This window comes from Neofelis nebulosa, chromosome 13, assembly GCF_028018385.1.
Source record: "Neofelis nebulosa isolate mNeoNeb1 chromosome 13, mNeoNeb1.pri, whole genome shotgun sequence".
In the NCBI taxonomy this organism is placed as follows: domain Eukaryota; kingdom Metazoa; phylum Chordata; class Mammalia; order Carnivora; family Felidae; genus Neofelis; species Neofelis nebulosa.
Genome location: NC_080794.1, coordinates 64680747 through 64694837, shown reverse-complemented (window position 1 = coordinate 64694837; position 14091 = coordinate 64680747). Strand labels below are relative to the sequence as shown.

At 41.2% G+C, this 14091-nt stretch overlaps 1 protein-coding gene across 7 annotated transcripts in view; it reads right to left on the bottom strand.

The window, feature by feature from the left end:
- Positions 1-1038: 1038 nt before the first annotated feature.
- The window catches only part of BTRC (beta-transducin repeat containing E3 ubiquitin protein ligase), a 183782-nt gene continuing 170729 nt past the window's right edge, over positions 1039-14091 (bottom strand). For 5 of the 7 annotated variants that reach the window (XM_058697540.1, XM_058697535.1, XM_058697536.1 and 2 more), the window contains 2 exons: positions 7003-7195; positions 1039-5086 (listed from right to left, as the gene is read on the bottom strand). In XM_058697540.1, coding sequence (XP_058553523.1) covers positions 7034-7195 — 162 coding nt within the window. In that variant the 3' untranslated portion in view covers positions 1039-5086; positions 7003-7033. Of the gene's footprint in view, positions 5087-7002; positions 7196-8965; positions 10289-12849; positions 13880-14091 lie in introns of those variants that run through there. The other 2 variants (XM_058697538.1, XM_058697537.1) reach the window with 2 other exon arrangements.

The following is a 14091-nucleotide window of genomic DNA, read 5'->3' as shown; positions in this document are numbered from 1 at the left end:
GTTTCTCTGGAAATTGCCCCTGAATGTGAGCTCACCTCTCCTGAAACTGATTGAAGGGGATGCAGGGGAAACCTGTCCTCTCACCCACTAAGGAGGCAGAGGAAAATCTAAGTTCTAGGCTCAGGCTGGGATGGGGCAGGCTGAGGCCATGGTGACCAGTTCCCAAATTAGGTATCACTTGGGAACACTGTCTGCCAGGGGTCCCATAATTATTCACATCATTTGGCCCTGACTTCTCTAAATGTTGTTTTCTCACATCAGATTATCTTAAAAGGTATCTGTGCATGCCCTCAATTTGTATATTGAAACTCATTGTCCTCTTGATGTTGGGGCAAAGAGACAAGACACTTAGAAAACTCACTTTAATCTTATATTTGTAATTTAAGTTACTTTTTTTTCTGAACAGTTAAAAAAAAAAAAAAAACAAACCAGAACACACTATTTTACCATGATCCTAGGTTGTGAACATATTGGTACCTTGACTACATATCACGATAACATAACCACAAAAGTCAAAGCAGTCAGTACTTAGGAGTCTAGAGAACAGAGGGATGAGCCAATCAAAAGCTCTCAGGGAAGCTCACACTCATCAGGCAGGCCTGCCCCATAGCTGAAGTCCAACGAACATCCCTCAGAACAGTCTGAATGGGCTTGAGTGATTTGGGAAGGTGTTAGTTTCCTTGGTACCCAAAGGTCTAACCCTCCTTGTTGGTCTTTTCCTTCAGTGTCCAAGAGGAGAAAAGGATAGAGGGGAAGGGATGCTTTATAATGCCATTTACTGCACTGATCCTTAAATACACACATAGCCAACCAGGAGCTGAGAGAGCCAGCTGGGTGGGCTGGAGAGCACATCTTTTAGAGGTCATCTAATTTTCTAAATTTCTCCAGGAAATTTTAGATCCTAGGTGCTCAACTTCCAACAGAAGAGGTTTCTAGGAAGTTCCACTGGAAATCAGGCAGCCATAATCGTGCTTTTTTGGTTTCTCTCCTCAGTTCCAAGGATTCTGAAGTCACAAATGAAGTACAGATAAAAACAGCAAGAAACAAAACTCAGCTTTATTACCCTGGAGACGGCTATCTTTCTGGCACTGATTATGTTGAGACAATGGTAAAGTAAGAGGCTCTGCTCGGTCAGTGATCAGCCCAGGGAGATTAACTCAGCCTGCAGGCTTTGGGTGTGTTTGTTACAAGCGAGAGTTATTCTAGGAGAGAAAAGAGGAAGGCAAAGAGAAGCAAGGGCGCCTTTTCATGTTGTCCAGTTCTCGGAAAGTCTGTCCAACTCATCCAAATAGGGAAGGAGATCGGAAATGTGGATTAAAGTGATAGGGTAAACCTGATCATCAAAGAGCATGATGGTCACAGGTGGTGGGTATCTAAGCATCCCCTTTTCCGCCAGGAAGTACTTTTGGATTCCTCCAGAGTTAAGCTTGCAGCCTAGGCTCTCAGGCCTGCACTATTCTGGGTTGGATGGCTTGCACTTCAGGCAGGAAGGTATTACCATCTAAAGTAAATGGAAGATGCCAAGAAGGTCAACAATACCGAGGTATCTAATCTACTTTTAGGAAGGAGAAAAAACCACTGTAATTATTTCCAATATCCACTCCCCTCCACCCCAAGTCCTTGGTTTCCATGTACAATCAAGTGCTAAGTAAGGAGTAGACCAACCACAGCTGCTCTGACCAATGGGTACCAGAAGGCAGCAGGGGAGAAGAGTGCATATTTTCTTCTCTTCAGCTTATGACTTTACAAAAGAAAAATAAAAAGGATTTTTCTTACTCAAGCAGAAAACAGAATGATTTAGGGGTCCCAGGGTTTTTTCTAGTTCAGAAGCAAGTTATGAGGGCCAGACTTTATTACACGTCAATAGAGTTCAGAGAGTCCTGTCTCTGAAGTTTCTGGTGAAGAGTCACCAGAAAAAAATCTTGCCAAGGGACAAGTGTAAAACGCCTCCCATTCACAATCCATGTCCACTTTCAAATTGCACAGAACAAAGGAAAAGGATGTTCTCAGCAGTGAAAATACACACACGTGCAGCAAGGCATGCTGGTTTTGTCCAAGCAGCCCCAGTGTGACTGGAGAGCTCCCACGTGCCCAGAGAGCTCCTGGGTGCAGGTGCGTGCACTCGCTCCTTGTGTGCCCGCCTTTGAAGGGGCTTCCTCCCATCTTTATGAAACGGTTCTTTCAGGCCCATGCTGGAATTTTAGTGAGAAGAGACTAAGCTACAATGGAGACATGGCGTTTCTGAGTCAAGAGACTCCTTTAGCTCCTTTTCTACCATTCCTTTCAATGTGTTGAGACTTTCTTTGTTTCTCTTTTCTTTTTAAAAAGGTCAAACTTTACATTTATTCTAGCCCAGTTGGGGATTAGTGATAATCAATTCCCACTGAAATCATGCAGAGATGGTAAGTGGGGTTTACCTTCTCTGGAAATGAACTTCTACTTACCTGATTATTTCTTCTACAATGAACTGGTAAATGACCCCCAGAGCTGAGAAATGTGACTGACTCAGTTTTTCAGACCACTTCACTTCATTCCCATTTCCATCAGCAGCAAAGGACAACTTGGAGAATATCCTCGATGGAGCTAATGGCTCCAGACTGCAGGGTCCACTCTCGATCTCATTTATGATGTACTGGACAAGCCTCAAAACAATCTAAGAAACAATCTACCTTAAAGTGAACCTAGATGGGAGAGCAAAACCCCGGGCACCAATGAATATTCAACAGCTCCCACGTTTAAACAGCAGCATATAATAGAAGGGCTAGTAAAGTTATGGCTATTGGACAATATTTTCAAACAGCTTGAAATCCATGCCTCTTTAATGCCTGACCTGTGTGTTATTCAGGGCTGATGGCCCTCTGCCTCACCTGTAGCAAAATCCTTAACCAAGCAAAAAGCCAAAAAGTCAGCACAACAGACAAGGAACTCTGATGATGGCTAAATAGAAAACATTTCTCTGTAGCATTTGGGTAGCTGGGAAGGGAATTATACTCAGAAAGTATTTCCCAGGCAAGGACATATTACACTGGGAAGTAGTTTCTGAATATAACCTGGAACCAAAAGCTTAAAAGCACTCATGAAGTCAGAAAGGAAAAATGCGTATACATAACTTGCCTCCCAATATGTAATAACAACATTCAGTCAAATCAGGAGGGAAGAGTGAACATGGCTTTCTCTTCCTCTTCCCTTTGCTAAACTAAAAGTGGTCTGGCTTTGAGGTCACCTGCAACTGGCTCCTGTTCTGATGTTTCTACAGCAGCTGGCTTAAAAGGGGCTTTTACTCAACTGCTTTGATTAGGAACAGAAACGACAGGCCTGACTGCTCGGCTTCCAAGGGAAACTAGAGACGGCGGTGTGGCGCTAGGCCTTCGATGTGTGCGCCCATGCCACACAAGATGGCTGGGGCAGCTCCATGCCTGCCCTGGGAAACACGCTGGGCACATGCTGATAGTATACCCTGTGTTCCCAGGTTGGGGTGGCACATGTGCCCTGCACCTGATGCCCATACAGCTGCCTTTCAAGTGGCCAGGTTGGCCTGGCTCTTGCTGAGGTCCATTTGTTTATGTTGCTTACCAACATCCAGAGAAATTTTATTGGTTGGGGAGAGTGGAGAGTTAAATAAGGCCGGAGGAGGAAGAAAAGGAAAGAGAAGGCAGTGTCTGCCCCGCTAGTAAACCCTGTGTGCCAAACTTCACCCTGATCCTCTTTTTGGCAACTCTGCCCTTTTGTAAATATGGGATTTGGGAAATGCGTGAAGAAGGTTCTACAGTGCAAGGTTGAGATGATTAGCTTGCTTTTTGAGAGATGATATTTACTGTTCTAAATGAGAAAGAAATCCACTTTTAACCCTGACCACTTCTTCAGCTGCTTTGATCGTGATCTTGGCAAAGATATAGGCGCTGGGTGCTCACAGACCCTGATGAGCAAATCGGAGGTGTGAGCCATTATGCAGAATGCACCCAGCAACTGGCTCCGGCCATTTCAAACCTTTCTTTAGGCTGAGCCTTACCAGTGATTTAAGATGAAGTACAATGCTTTTTATTACACATCTAATTGTTAATGAGAGGAAATGCAATCAGCAACTCCTTTCCACACTCTACATGGAATCGAGGAGACTGCTGAGTCCAGAAAAGAGGCAGCCATTGATGGAGCCCAGGCAATTTCTGCCCCCCCACCCCACACTGTTTATGGAGGGGGGTGGTGTTAGAAGAAGAGAGAAGAGTTGCAAATACGATGGGGGTACCTTCTAAGAACCCACTGCTGCCACATGGGGTCATCTGCAGCAAAAGCTTGGGTTTGAAATTTTGACCGAACAGCATTTAGCTCTTCCAGGTGTGGCATTTTCTCGCTGATTTGCCTCATGTTAACTGAGATTACTCTCTTCATACTCTTTCTTCTCAGGTGGCGCAGAAAAAGGCTGAAGGGGGGCGGGGGAGGAGGGGAGGAGGGGAGGAGGGGAGACGAGGGACAGAAACAGAGAAAGAGATGAAAGGAAAGAGGCCCAGATCTTCCAGTGTGGATTCTCGTTTTCTCTCTTTCTTTCTTGCCCCAAAGGCCATAAGACAGCTGTCTCCTCTTAAGCACAGTGGGGCTGGGCTGATCCTGCCAGGTGCTGGGCATTCCTGCAGTTCACAGGGAGAAACTGGGTGCTGTCTGGCTTGAAGTTGTATCCCCTGTCCTCTAGAAGTTGGTCTCCCAGAAGGCTATATAGGGAAACTAGTTCTTCTGCTTAACGGCAAGGCAAGAGAGATTCTGGCAAAACACTAAATATATTTATAAGTCATCTTTGTCTGGAACCAAATGAGGAAAAACAGGTGCAGAGAGGAAAGGAGGAGGGACGTGAGGTGAGGTTTAAAAGTTCCAATCATTCACAAAAGATAAAAGACATCTTCTGATAGCAGCACGGAAGCAGTCAGCTGTGCTGAGTAGACCATCCTGGGTCGACTGCAGACCAACTGTGTCCCAACAGGAGTCTCAAATCCCTGTTCCTCGGCTAGTCCGGGGAAGTGGGTAGTAGTTTGATTGTTACTGTTGTTGCTCATCCTGGTATTGGCAGATATGTTAAATACCGCAACTTTAATGAGTCCTGTGTGAAAACAGAGCACAGAGTCATTAGTCCCTTTCCCTACGTTTCTCACTTGCTCTGAGAGAGAAGAATATTAACTCAGCTGTCAATTGGGAGAAAGGCTCAGAGGTCTTTCCTAACACCTGCTCTCTGCCCATGCCAAGCAGGAGCTTCTGTCAAAGGCTACGTAGCCTGCCTGGTGACATGGTGGGGCTCACTGACATGCCCAGGGCCCCAGCGCTCATGCAGGGTAACTCTGATGCCTTGAGATTAAGAGTGACTCTGGTGGGTATATCATCAAGCTCTCACCCGCTCCCTGTAATGGTGCAGTAGATGAGGCTGGCTCTGAGGTTCTGGCCCCGAGTGGCCAGAAGCACAGCTGTGCCACCAGCATGAATGGGGCAGCTGGGTGAAGCTGTCTGGCCACTTGGCTGGAGGGCCCCAGCAGAACAGATGAAAGTCTGATTGTTAGAAATGTGCATTGGATGGGCTTCTGGTACCTTCAAGGCCAGATGCGTAGGTGGTGGCTGGTAATGTGGCATGGAGATTAAGACAGAGGTTGGGACTAGAGATATAAGTTTGAGAGTCATCTACATTGAGATGAGAGCTGAGAAAAGGCAACCAAAACAGGAAGCTTCAAAAAGGAAGAAAAGCCCGAGACACACTCTTCAGTGATGTCTGTGTTTTAGGGATAAGGGGAGATAGGAGACATAATCAGAGAACCAGGAAGAATATTTTAAGTGGCAAAATGCCACAGCAATCCAATGAAGAGAAAATTTTGGCAAAAGGAGGGGACAGGTACATGACAATTATAGTATTACTAACAATGACCACTTCTTACTGAGGGCTTGTTCTATGCTTGGCACTGTGCTAAGCTCTAAGCATTTTACATATGACATTTCAAGGCGATCCTCACAACAGCTCTGTGAGATAGGGATTGCAACCCATCTTACCAATTAGGAGTCTAAGGCTCTGGAAGTTGCTTGCCCAGGGATTCTCACCTAGGCCTGCCTGTGTGATTTGGCTGAGGGATAGGAGGCAGCATGTCCTCTGTGAGAGCAGCAAGCGATGAAGTGAGCCCAGCAGGGGCACGGACCACCCCACTTGGAAGAACCACTATGAAAAGACGTGTAGTAAAGTGTACTAAATCTGTACTTCTGCCATAGAAGTGAGGTAGGCATAGGGAATAAGAAACCGTAACGACAGCAACACTGCCCAGGAGTGCAGCTTTCCTAGCCCAATGATAGCCTGATGAATGGATCTGAACTGTCTGACACTGGGTGTGATCTGAATATAGCATAACATAGGATGTTCTCCTGCTGCACAGGAAGGTTGCAGACTCGAGTGGGAGAGTACCCAGAGTTCTCACCAACTGCAGAGCTACTTGCAAGGTCAAAAGACAGTTCTTTTCTTTTTTGGAGGGCATGAGGAGAGGGGATGATGATAAAAAAGCCACTTTTTATAATCCAATGACACTGACAAAGCAGAGCTGTGAGAAGTCAGCCAAAAGATGTCACCAAGAAAATTTTCCACTCACACATTATTTACTTGGTTTAAAGGGTCTCTGTTACAGGAACTGGTTTGATATGGGAACTACAAAGTCATAGGCTTATGGGTCATTACTCTTAGTTTTGAAATGGATTCAAATCTCATTTTATTGTTTTAACAATCCTATCAGATAACTGGGGTGGGAATTATTCATTCTACTACATAAGGACCATCCAGATCTAGTTCAACAATCACCTAGAACTGAGAGGTTAGCTACCTTGATGAAAGACAGCGTCCAATGTGCAGCCCCAGCCCTGTCTCATGTTATTGGCTTTACCTGCTTAACAGGAATTGTAGAGATAAAGGGCGAGAGAAGGCTCTATGAACTAGCAACACCTTACAGCCAATATTCCTACCCACCGTGCTATGTACACAATTCTTTTTCATACCTGGGCAAGTATGAGGTCACTGTATGATTATTTATCTGGAGATATAGGTGTATGTTCGAGAAGGGGAGCGGGGGGGTTCAGCTTGGGCAGCTGGATCATTTAGGAAGTCCCAGATGAGGATTGTGTCATCATGTGAACTACTGACAATCTGGAATTCATCAAACTGGAGTCGGAAAACTCTTCCAGAATGCTCCTAAAGCAGCAGAAACAAAAACTTTTGAACTACTCAAAATCAAAAGGACACAAATTCAGCAACATGTCAAAAGGAGTCTATGGAAAGACTATGGTAGGATGATATTTTTCTCTAATATTTAGCTGTTTCAAGAACACAGAGAAAAAGTAATTTGGATTAAAGGCACAATGGAAAAATCAAATATTGGTCAGCTGATTTTGTACAAAGTTACATTCACTACAGCTGAGCCATGTCAAAGAGCATGCTGGTTTCTCACTGCTACCTCTTCTTGGTTTAGGCTGAACGAGAACATTCCTCAGTACCTACCTGGCCTTATCCTCTTTCTGTATCTGCTGGATCCTTCTATGGTCAGAGGCCAAGGATTGATGAGGCACGCTGGGAAATGGTTTATCAACAAATTCTCCCCAATTTGTAAAAGCATTCGCGTATTTTCATGATGTAAAAATTCCTACAGTGGCTAATTTCAAGCTACCCATGTGAGGTCAACTGGCTTGCAAAAATCATGAAAATTTAAGTGCTCTCATGGCCCTTATTCAATACCACCTTCACCCCAATGCTTTCATTATCAATTCGTTTTTTTGTTTGTGAATTATATATATATATATATATATATATATATATATATATATATATATATATATATATAAATGCATATATCTTTTTACTCAACAGTGCAAGATTCCTCTTTGTTACTGCACGTAATGTTCGTTTTCTAAATTACTGGTTGGCATTTCATTATTTGAACACACTACAATTTATCTTTTCTCCTGTGGTGGACATATGGCCTGACCTAGTTTTGGGTATTTAATAAAGCTGCTATGAACATTTACGTCCATGTTTTTTTGATGGATACATGCTCTCATTTCACCTGGGTAGACAGAGCTGCTGGGCCACAGAGGAGGTAGGTTTGGCTTTAGCGGGTACAGGGAAATAGTTTTATGAAAGTTGTGCCAGTTTATACTGCCGCCAGCAGTGTGTCAGAGTTCTGGCTGCTCCACATCTTCACCAGCAAACTGATACTGTCAATCTTTTTAATTTTAGCCATTCTGGTAGGTGAATAGTGGTTTTTTATATAAGAGTTTTAATTTGCATTTTTCTTTATGAAGTTGAAGTTCCCCTCTATTCCTGGTTTGTTGAGAGTTTTTATCATGAATGGATACTGGATTCTGCTAAATATCTTTTCTGCATCTACTGACATAACCACGTGATTTTTCTTCTTTAGCTTTTTAAATTTTTTTTTTTTTTTACGTTTTATTTTATTTTTGAGACAGAGAGAGACAGAGCATGAATGGGGGAGGGTCACAGAGAGAGGGAGACACAGAATCCGAAACAGGCTCCAGGCTCTGAGCTGTCGACACAGAGCCCGACGCGGGGCTTGAACCCACGGACCGCGAGATCGTGACCTGAGCCGAAGTCGGACGCTCAACCGACCAAGCCACCCAGGCGCCCCGTTTTTGATGTGATGGATTAAATAGTTGATTTTTTAAAAAATATTAAACCAGTTTTGTATACCTGGAATAAATACCACTAGGTCATAGTGTACATTTTTAATACACTGTTGAATTCAATTTGCTAATACTTTGATGAGGTTTTTTAAAAGAGTTACTTCATTTTATTGGCTTATACTACTACTTTTTAAATAAGTACAGAAATTCTTTATTGTGAAATCACTAAATGTAAGGACAGTGACAAGACTACACTTAGATCTTAAGCAAACAGTTTAAGACATTACCAAAAACTTCTGCCTAATAAACTCATATCAGTCATACAATTGTGTTTGCCATTACATTAGCATTTTTAAAAAATATTTTATTTTGGGGGCGCCTGGGTGGCTCAGTCGGTTAAGTGTCCGACTTCAGCTCAGGTCATGATCTCACGGTTTGTGGGTTCGAGCCCCGCGCCGGGTTCTGTGCTGACAGCTCAGAGCCTGGAGCCTGTTTCGGATTCTGTGTCTCCCTCTCTCTCTCTCTGACCCTCCCCAATTCATGCTCTGTCTCTCTCTGTCTCAAAAGTAAATAAACGTTAAAAACAAAAAAATTAAAAAAAATATTTTATTTTGAATTATGGTAAAAACCACATAAAATTTACCATCTTATCTATTTATCGTTAAGTGTATAGTTCAGTGTTGTTAAGTACATTCACAATGTTGTACAATCAACATCCAGAACTTTTTCATCTTGCAACACCGAAACTCTATACCCATTGAACAACAACTCCCTATCTCTTCCCCCTCCCCCCGACCCCTGGCAACCACCATTCTACTTTCTGGCTTTGATCACTTGTAGATACTTCATGTAAGTGCAATAATATAGTATTTTGTCTTTTTGTGACTGGCTTGTTTCAATTTAAATAACGTCCTCACATTTTATTCATGTTGTAGCATGTGACAGTATATCCTAAGGCTGAATAATATTCTACTGTACATATATATACACCACATTGGTTTATTCATTCATCTGCTGATGAATACCTGGGTTGCTTCCACCTCTTGGCTACTGTGAATAATACTGATATGAACTGCATATGCGTGAGATTCTGCTTTCAATACTTTTGGATATATACACAGAAGTGGGAGTGCTGGATCATATGGTAATGCTATCTTCAATATTTTGAGAAACCCCATACTGCCTTCCATAGAGGCTGCACCATTTTATATTCTTCACAAGAAGTAAATGAGCTCATAGATGAGCATCTGTGTTCATGAGACAGGCTCATCTGTACTTTTCTTGTAATACCTTTGTTTGTTTTTGGTATGAGGGTCATGCTGCCCTTACAGAAGGAGTTACAAAGTATTCACTCTGCTTCTATCTTTTGTAAAAGATTGTGAAGAATTGGTATTAATTCATTCTTAAAAATTTGGTAGAATTCACCAGTTAACCCATCTGGGCCTGTGCTTTCTGTTTTGTAAGGTTATTAATTATCAATTAAATTTAATAGGTTTAGTCCCATTCAGATTGTCTATTTCTTCCTATGTGAGTGGTGGAAGATTATACCTTTCGAGGAATTGGTCCATTTCATCTAGGTTATCAAATTTGGGGGCACAGAGTTGTTCACAGTAGTCCCTGATTATTATCCTTTTAATGTTCATGGGATCTATAGTGATACAAAATTAGGTTTAACATTTCGATGCACATAAAAGCAGTTATACAAAATCCATTCCCAATAAAAACTCTCAGCAATCTAGGAACACAAAGAAACTTCCTAATCAATGGGTATCCACAAATATATATATGTATGTATATACATATATACAAAATATATACATATATACAAGATACATATACAAAATATAAATGTATGTATACACACACACACACACACACACACACACACACAATGGTAAAAGACCAACTGTCTTTTCCCCAAGATAAGGACATCTACTCTTCCCAATTCTTTTGACACTGTACTGAAGGTCTTAGTACAAAACAAGAAAGAGAAATGAAAGGCACACAGATCATAAAAGAGGTAAAAGTGTATTTTGATATACTTGTAATGAACAGTTTAGAAATTAGAGATTTTTAAATACCTCCCGAAACTTTAAAAAATACTATTTATAATGGCATTAAAATTACAAAACGCTTAGGGATAAATATGACAAAAGATGCGTCAGACCTTTATTTACCCTGAAAGGTATAAAAAACACTGCTGGAGAAATTTTTAAAGACCTAAACAAATGGAGAGATATACTGTGTTCATGGACCAGAAGACTTTGTGTTGTTAAGAAGTCAATTTTCTCCCAACTGATCTAGATTCATCACAATCCCAAGTGAAAATCTCAGCCCTTTTATTTTTTTTTTTTTGGTTGTTGAAATTGACAAACAGATTCTAGAATTCACATGAAAATTCAAAGGACCCAAAAAATTTTGAAAAGGAGCGAAGTTGAAGGACTTACACTACCTGACATCAAGAGTTAATAAAAAGCTGCAGTAACCAAGAGAGTATGATACTGGCAAAAAAAAGACCAATGGAACTGAAAGCGTCCAGAAGTAGACCCACACATATATGGTCAATTGATTTTTGACAAAGCTGCAAAGGCAATTCAGAGGATTGCCTAAATAGTGCTGGAACAAGTGGATATGAACTTCGATCCGTATCTGTACCATCTACAAAAATGAACTCAAAATGAATCACAGACCAAAATGTAAAGCCTAAACTACAGAAATTTTAGAAGAAAACACAGGGGAAGATCTCCGTGACACTGGATTAGGTAAAGATTTTTTTTTTTTAAGATATAACTGCAAATAATACAATCCATAATGGAAAAAGTTGATATACTGGACTTAATAAAAATGAAGAATCTCTGTTTTTCAAAAGATACTTTTAAGAGAATGAAAAACAAAGCATGGACTGGGAAAATATACGTATGCATCACATATCTCCTAAAGGACTTGTATCTTGAATAAGTAAAAGAAATCTCAAAACTCACTAAGAAAACCAGTCAATTAAAAAAAATTACCAAAGGATTCAAAACAGATACTTCACCAAAGCAGACATACAGATGGCAAATAAATGCATGAAAAGATGCTCAACATTATTAACATTAGGTATGTGCAAATTAAAGTCACAATGAGGTACCACAATATACTATTAGAATGATTCAAAAAGACTGTACTAAGGATTAGTGAGGATGTGGAGTCACTGGAACTCTCATGCACCACTGCATGATACAACTGCTGTGGAGAACAGTTTGGCAGTTTCTAAAAATATGAAACATATGACTTAACTATTCTGCTCCTATGAGTTGCCTTAGAGAAACCAAAGCATATGTTCATTTTATTGTACGTAAATGTTTATAGAAACTTTATTTATGATAGCCCCAAACTGGAAACAACCCACATTTTCATCATCCAGCCAAAGGATAAAGAAATTATGGTATAACCATGCAATGGAGTACTACTCAGCAATTTTTAAAAAGAAATTAACTATTGACACAAATCAATGACATGTAATTAGGCTTAATGAAAACAGACAAAAAAGAATACATACTGTGTGATTTCATTTATAAAAGTTAGAAAATGCACACAAATCAATACTGACAGAAAGCAGATCAGTGGCTGCCTGGGGACTAGAATAGCAGGAAGTGGGGTGGGATGGGAAGAAGAGATTACAGAGGGGGCACGAAGATATGTTCACAATCTTGGCAGAAGTGGATGGTCTCACTGGTATGTACCTATGTCAAAGTTTATTAAGTTGTGCACTTTAAATATGTCCATTGTATTGTATGTTGATTACATCTCAATAGCTCAGTTTTTAAAAACGTAATAAGGCAACTCAATAAATAAATGAGGACAAGATTTGAACAGACACTTCATAAAAGAAGATAAGCAAATAAGAAGATGTTCTACACCATTAATTATCACAGAAATGCAAATTAAAACTACAACCACTACACACCCACTCAGACTACTATAATTCTTAAAAAAAACCAGGGGCGCCTGGGTGGCGCAGTCAGTTAAGCGTCCGACTTCAGCCAGGTCACGATCTCGCGGTCTGTGAGTTCGAGCCCCGCGTCAGGCTCTGGGCTGATGGCTCGGAGCCTGGAGCCTGTTTCCGATTCTGTGTCTCCCTCTCTCTCTGCCCCTCCCCCATTCATGCTCTGTCTCTCTCTGTCCCAAAAATAAATTTAAAAAAACCTGACAATACTGAGTATGGTCAAGGATGTGGAAAAATGGGACTCTCATACACTAAGTCAATGGAAATACAAAATGGTTTGCATTTGTGAATTCTCAAAATGGCACTTTGGGAAACAGCTTGGTAGTTTCTTGTAAATTTAACACACACTTATCATAGGACCCAGAAATTGCACTCCTACTCTCTGGGTATTTATCCAAGAGAAATGAAAACAGTATATATACACAAAAATCTGTATGGGAATATTGTCAGCATCACCCCAAACTGGAAGCATTCCAAATGTCCTTAAACTGGTGACAATTAAACAAACTAGCTCATCCACACAATGGACTACCACTCAGCAATACAAAAAAACAAAGCACTAAAACATGCAACAACATGAATGAATCTAGAATGAAGTGAAAAAAGCCAAATGCAAAAGCTACATACTATATGACTTACTTTATATGACATTCATAAGATAGCAAAACTATTAGGAAGAAATCAGAAGAATAGTTGCTAGGGGTGGAGGAGAGGGGATTGATACGAAGGGGGCATTGTTTTTGGGACGATAGAAATGGTTTAGATCTTGACTGAGGTATTTACACACCGCAAAATTCAGAAAAAATACACTAAAAAAGGGTAAAACTTGCTGTGTATAAATTATACTTCACAGTAAACCAGACTTAGTTTAGCTGTAAATGAACGAAAGTACACACTTTAAAAACATGTGTGAAACACAGGCAAAGTAGGTCTGGTGCTGCAAGAAAGAGCTTTAAATCCAACAAAGTCTTAAGACAAAGAAACGTCTCTCTCTCTTCTCCAGAGCAGAGACTGCCAAATGTTGAGAGTCAGGATTCAGAACACTGGCTTCAAACGCTAGCTCTCATCTTTTTCCTGAGTTGTGCAAAAGATTCTCTGCTCCCTGGTGTCCCACCTAATCTTCTTTTTCTAATGGCGGCTGCTTTTAACCTTAGGCCGTTTTCTCATCCGGGCCTTTTGGTGAACACCATGATAAAGAATTTAGTACTTTCAAAGGTGACTTTCCTCCTTTTGAGTCACTTCTTTCTTCAACTGTCAAGATGTTCACGGCAAGGGGGTATATGAGGAATAAAAAAGACAGGATTCATGTTGCTGGAGGCGGCATGCCTTGAACAGGCTGCAGAGCTAGGGGGCTGACCGGGGGCTCACACAGGCTCCCACGGCACTTTTTGCAGGCACAGGTGTGCAGGTCCTCAGATTCTGGACAGGTTCCAATTTGAGTAATTATGTTCTCTCTCCCTAAG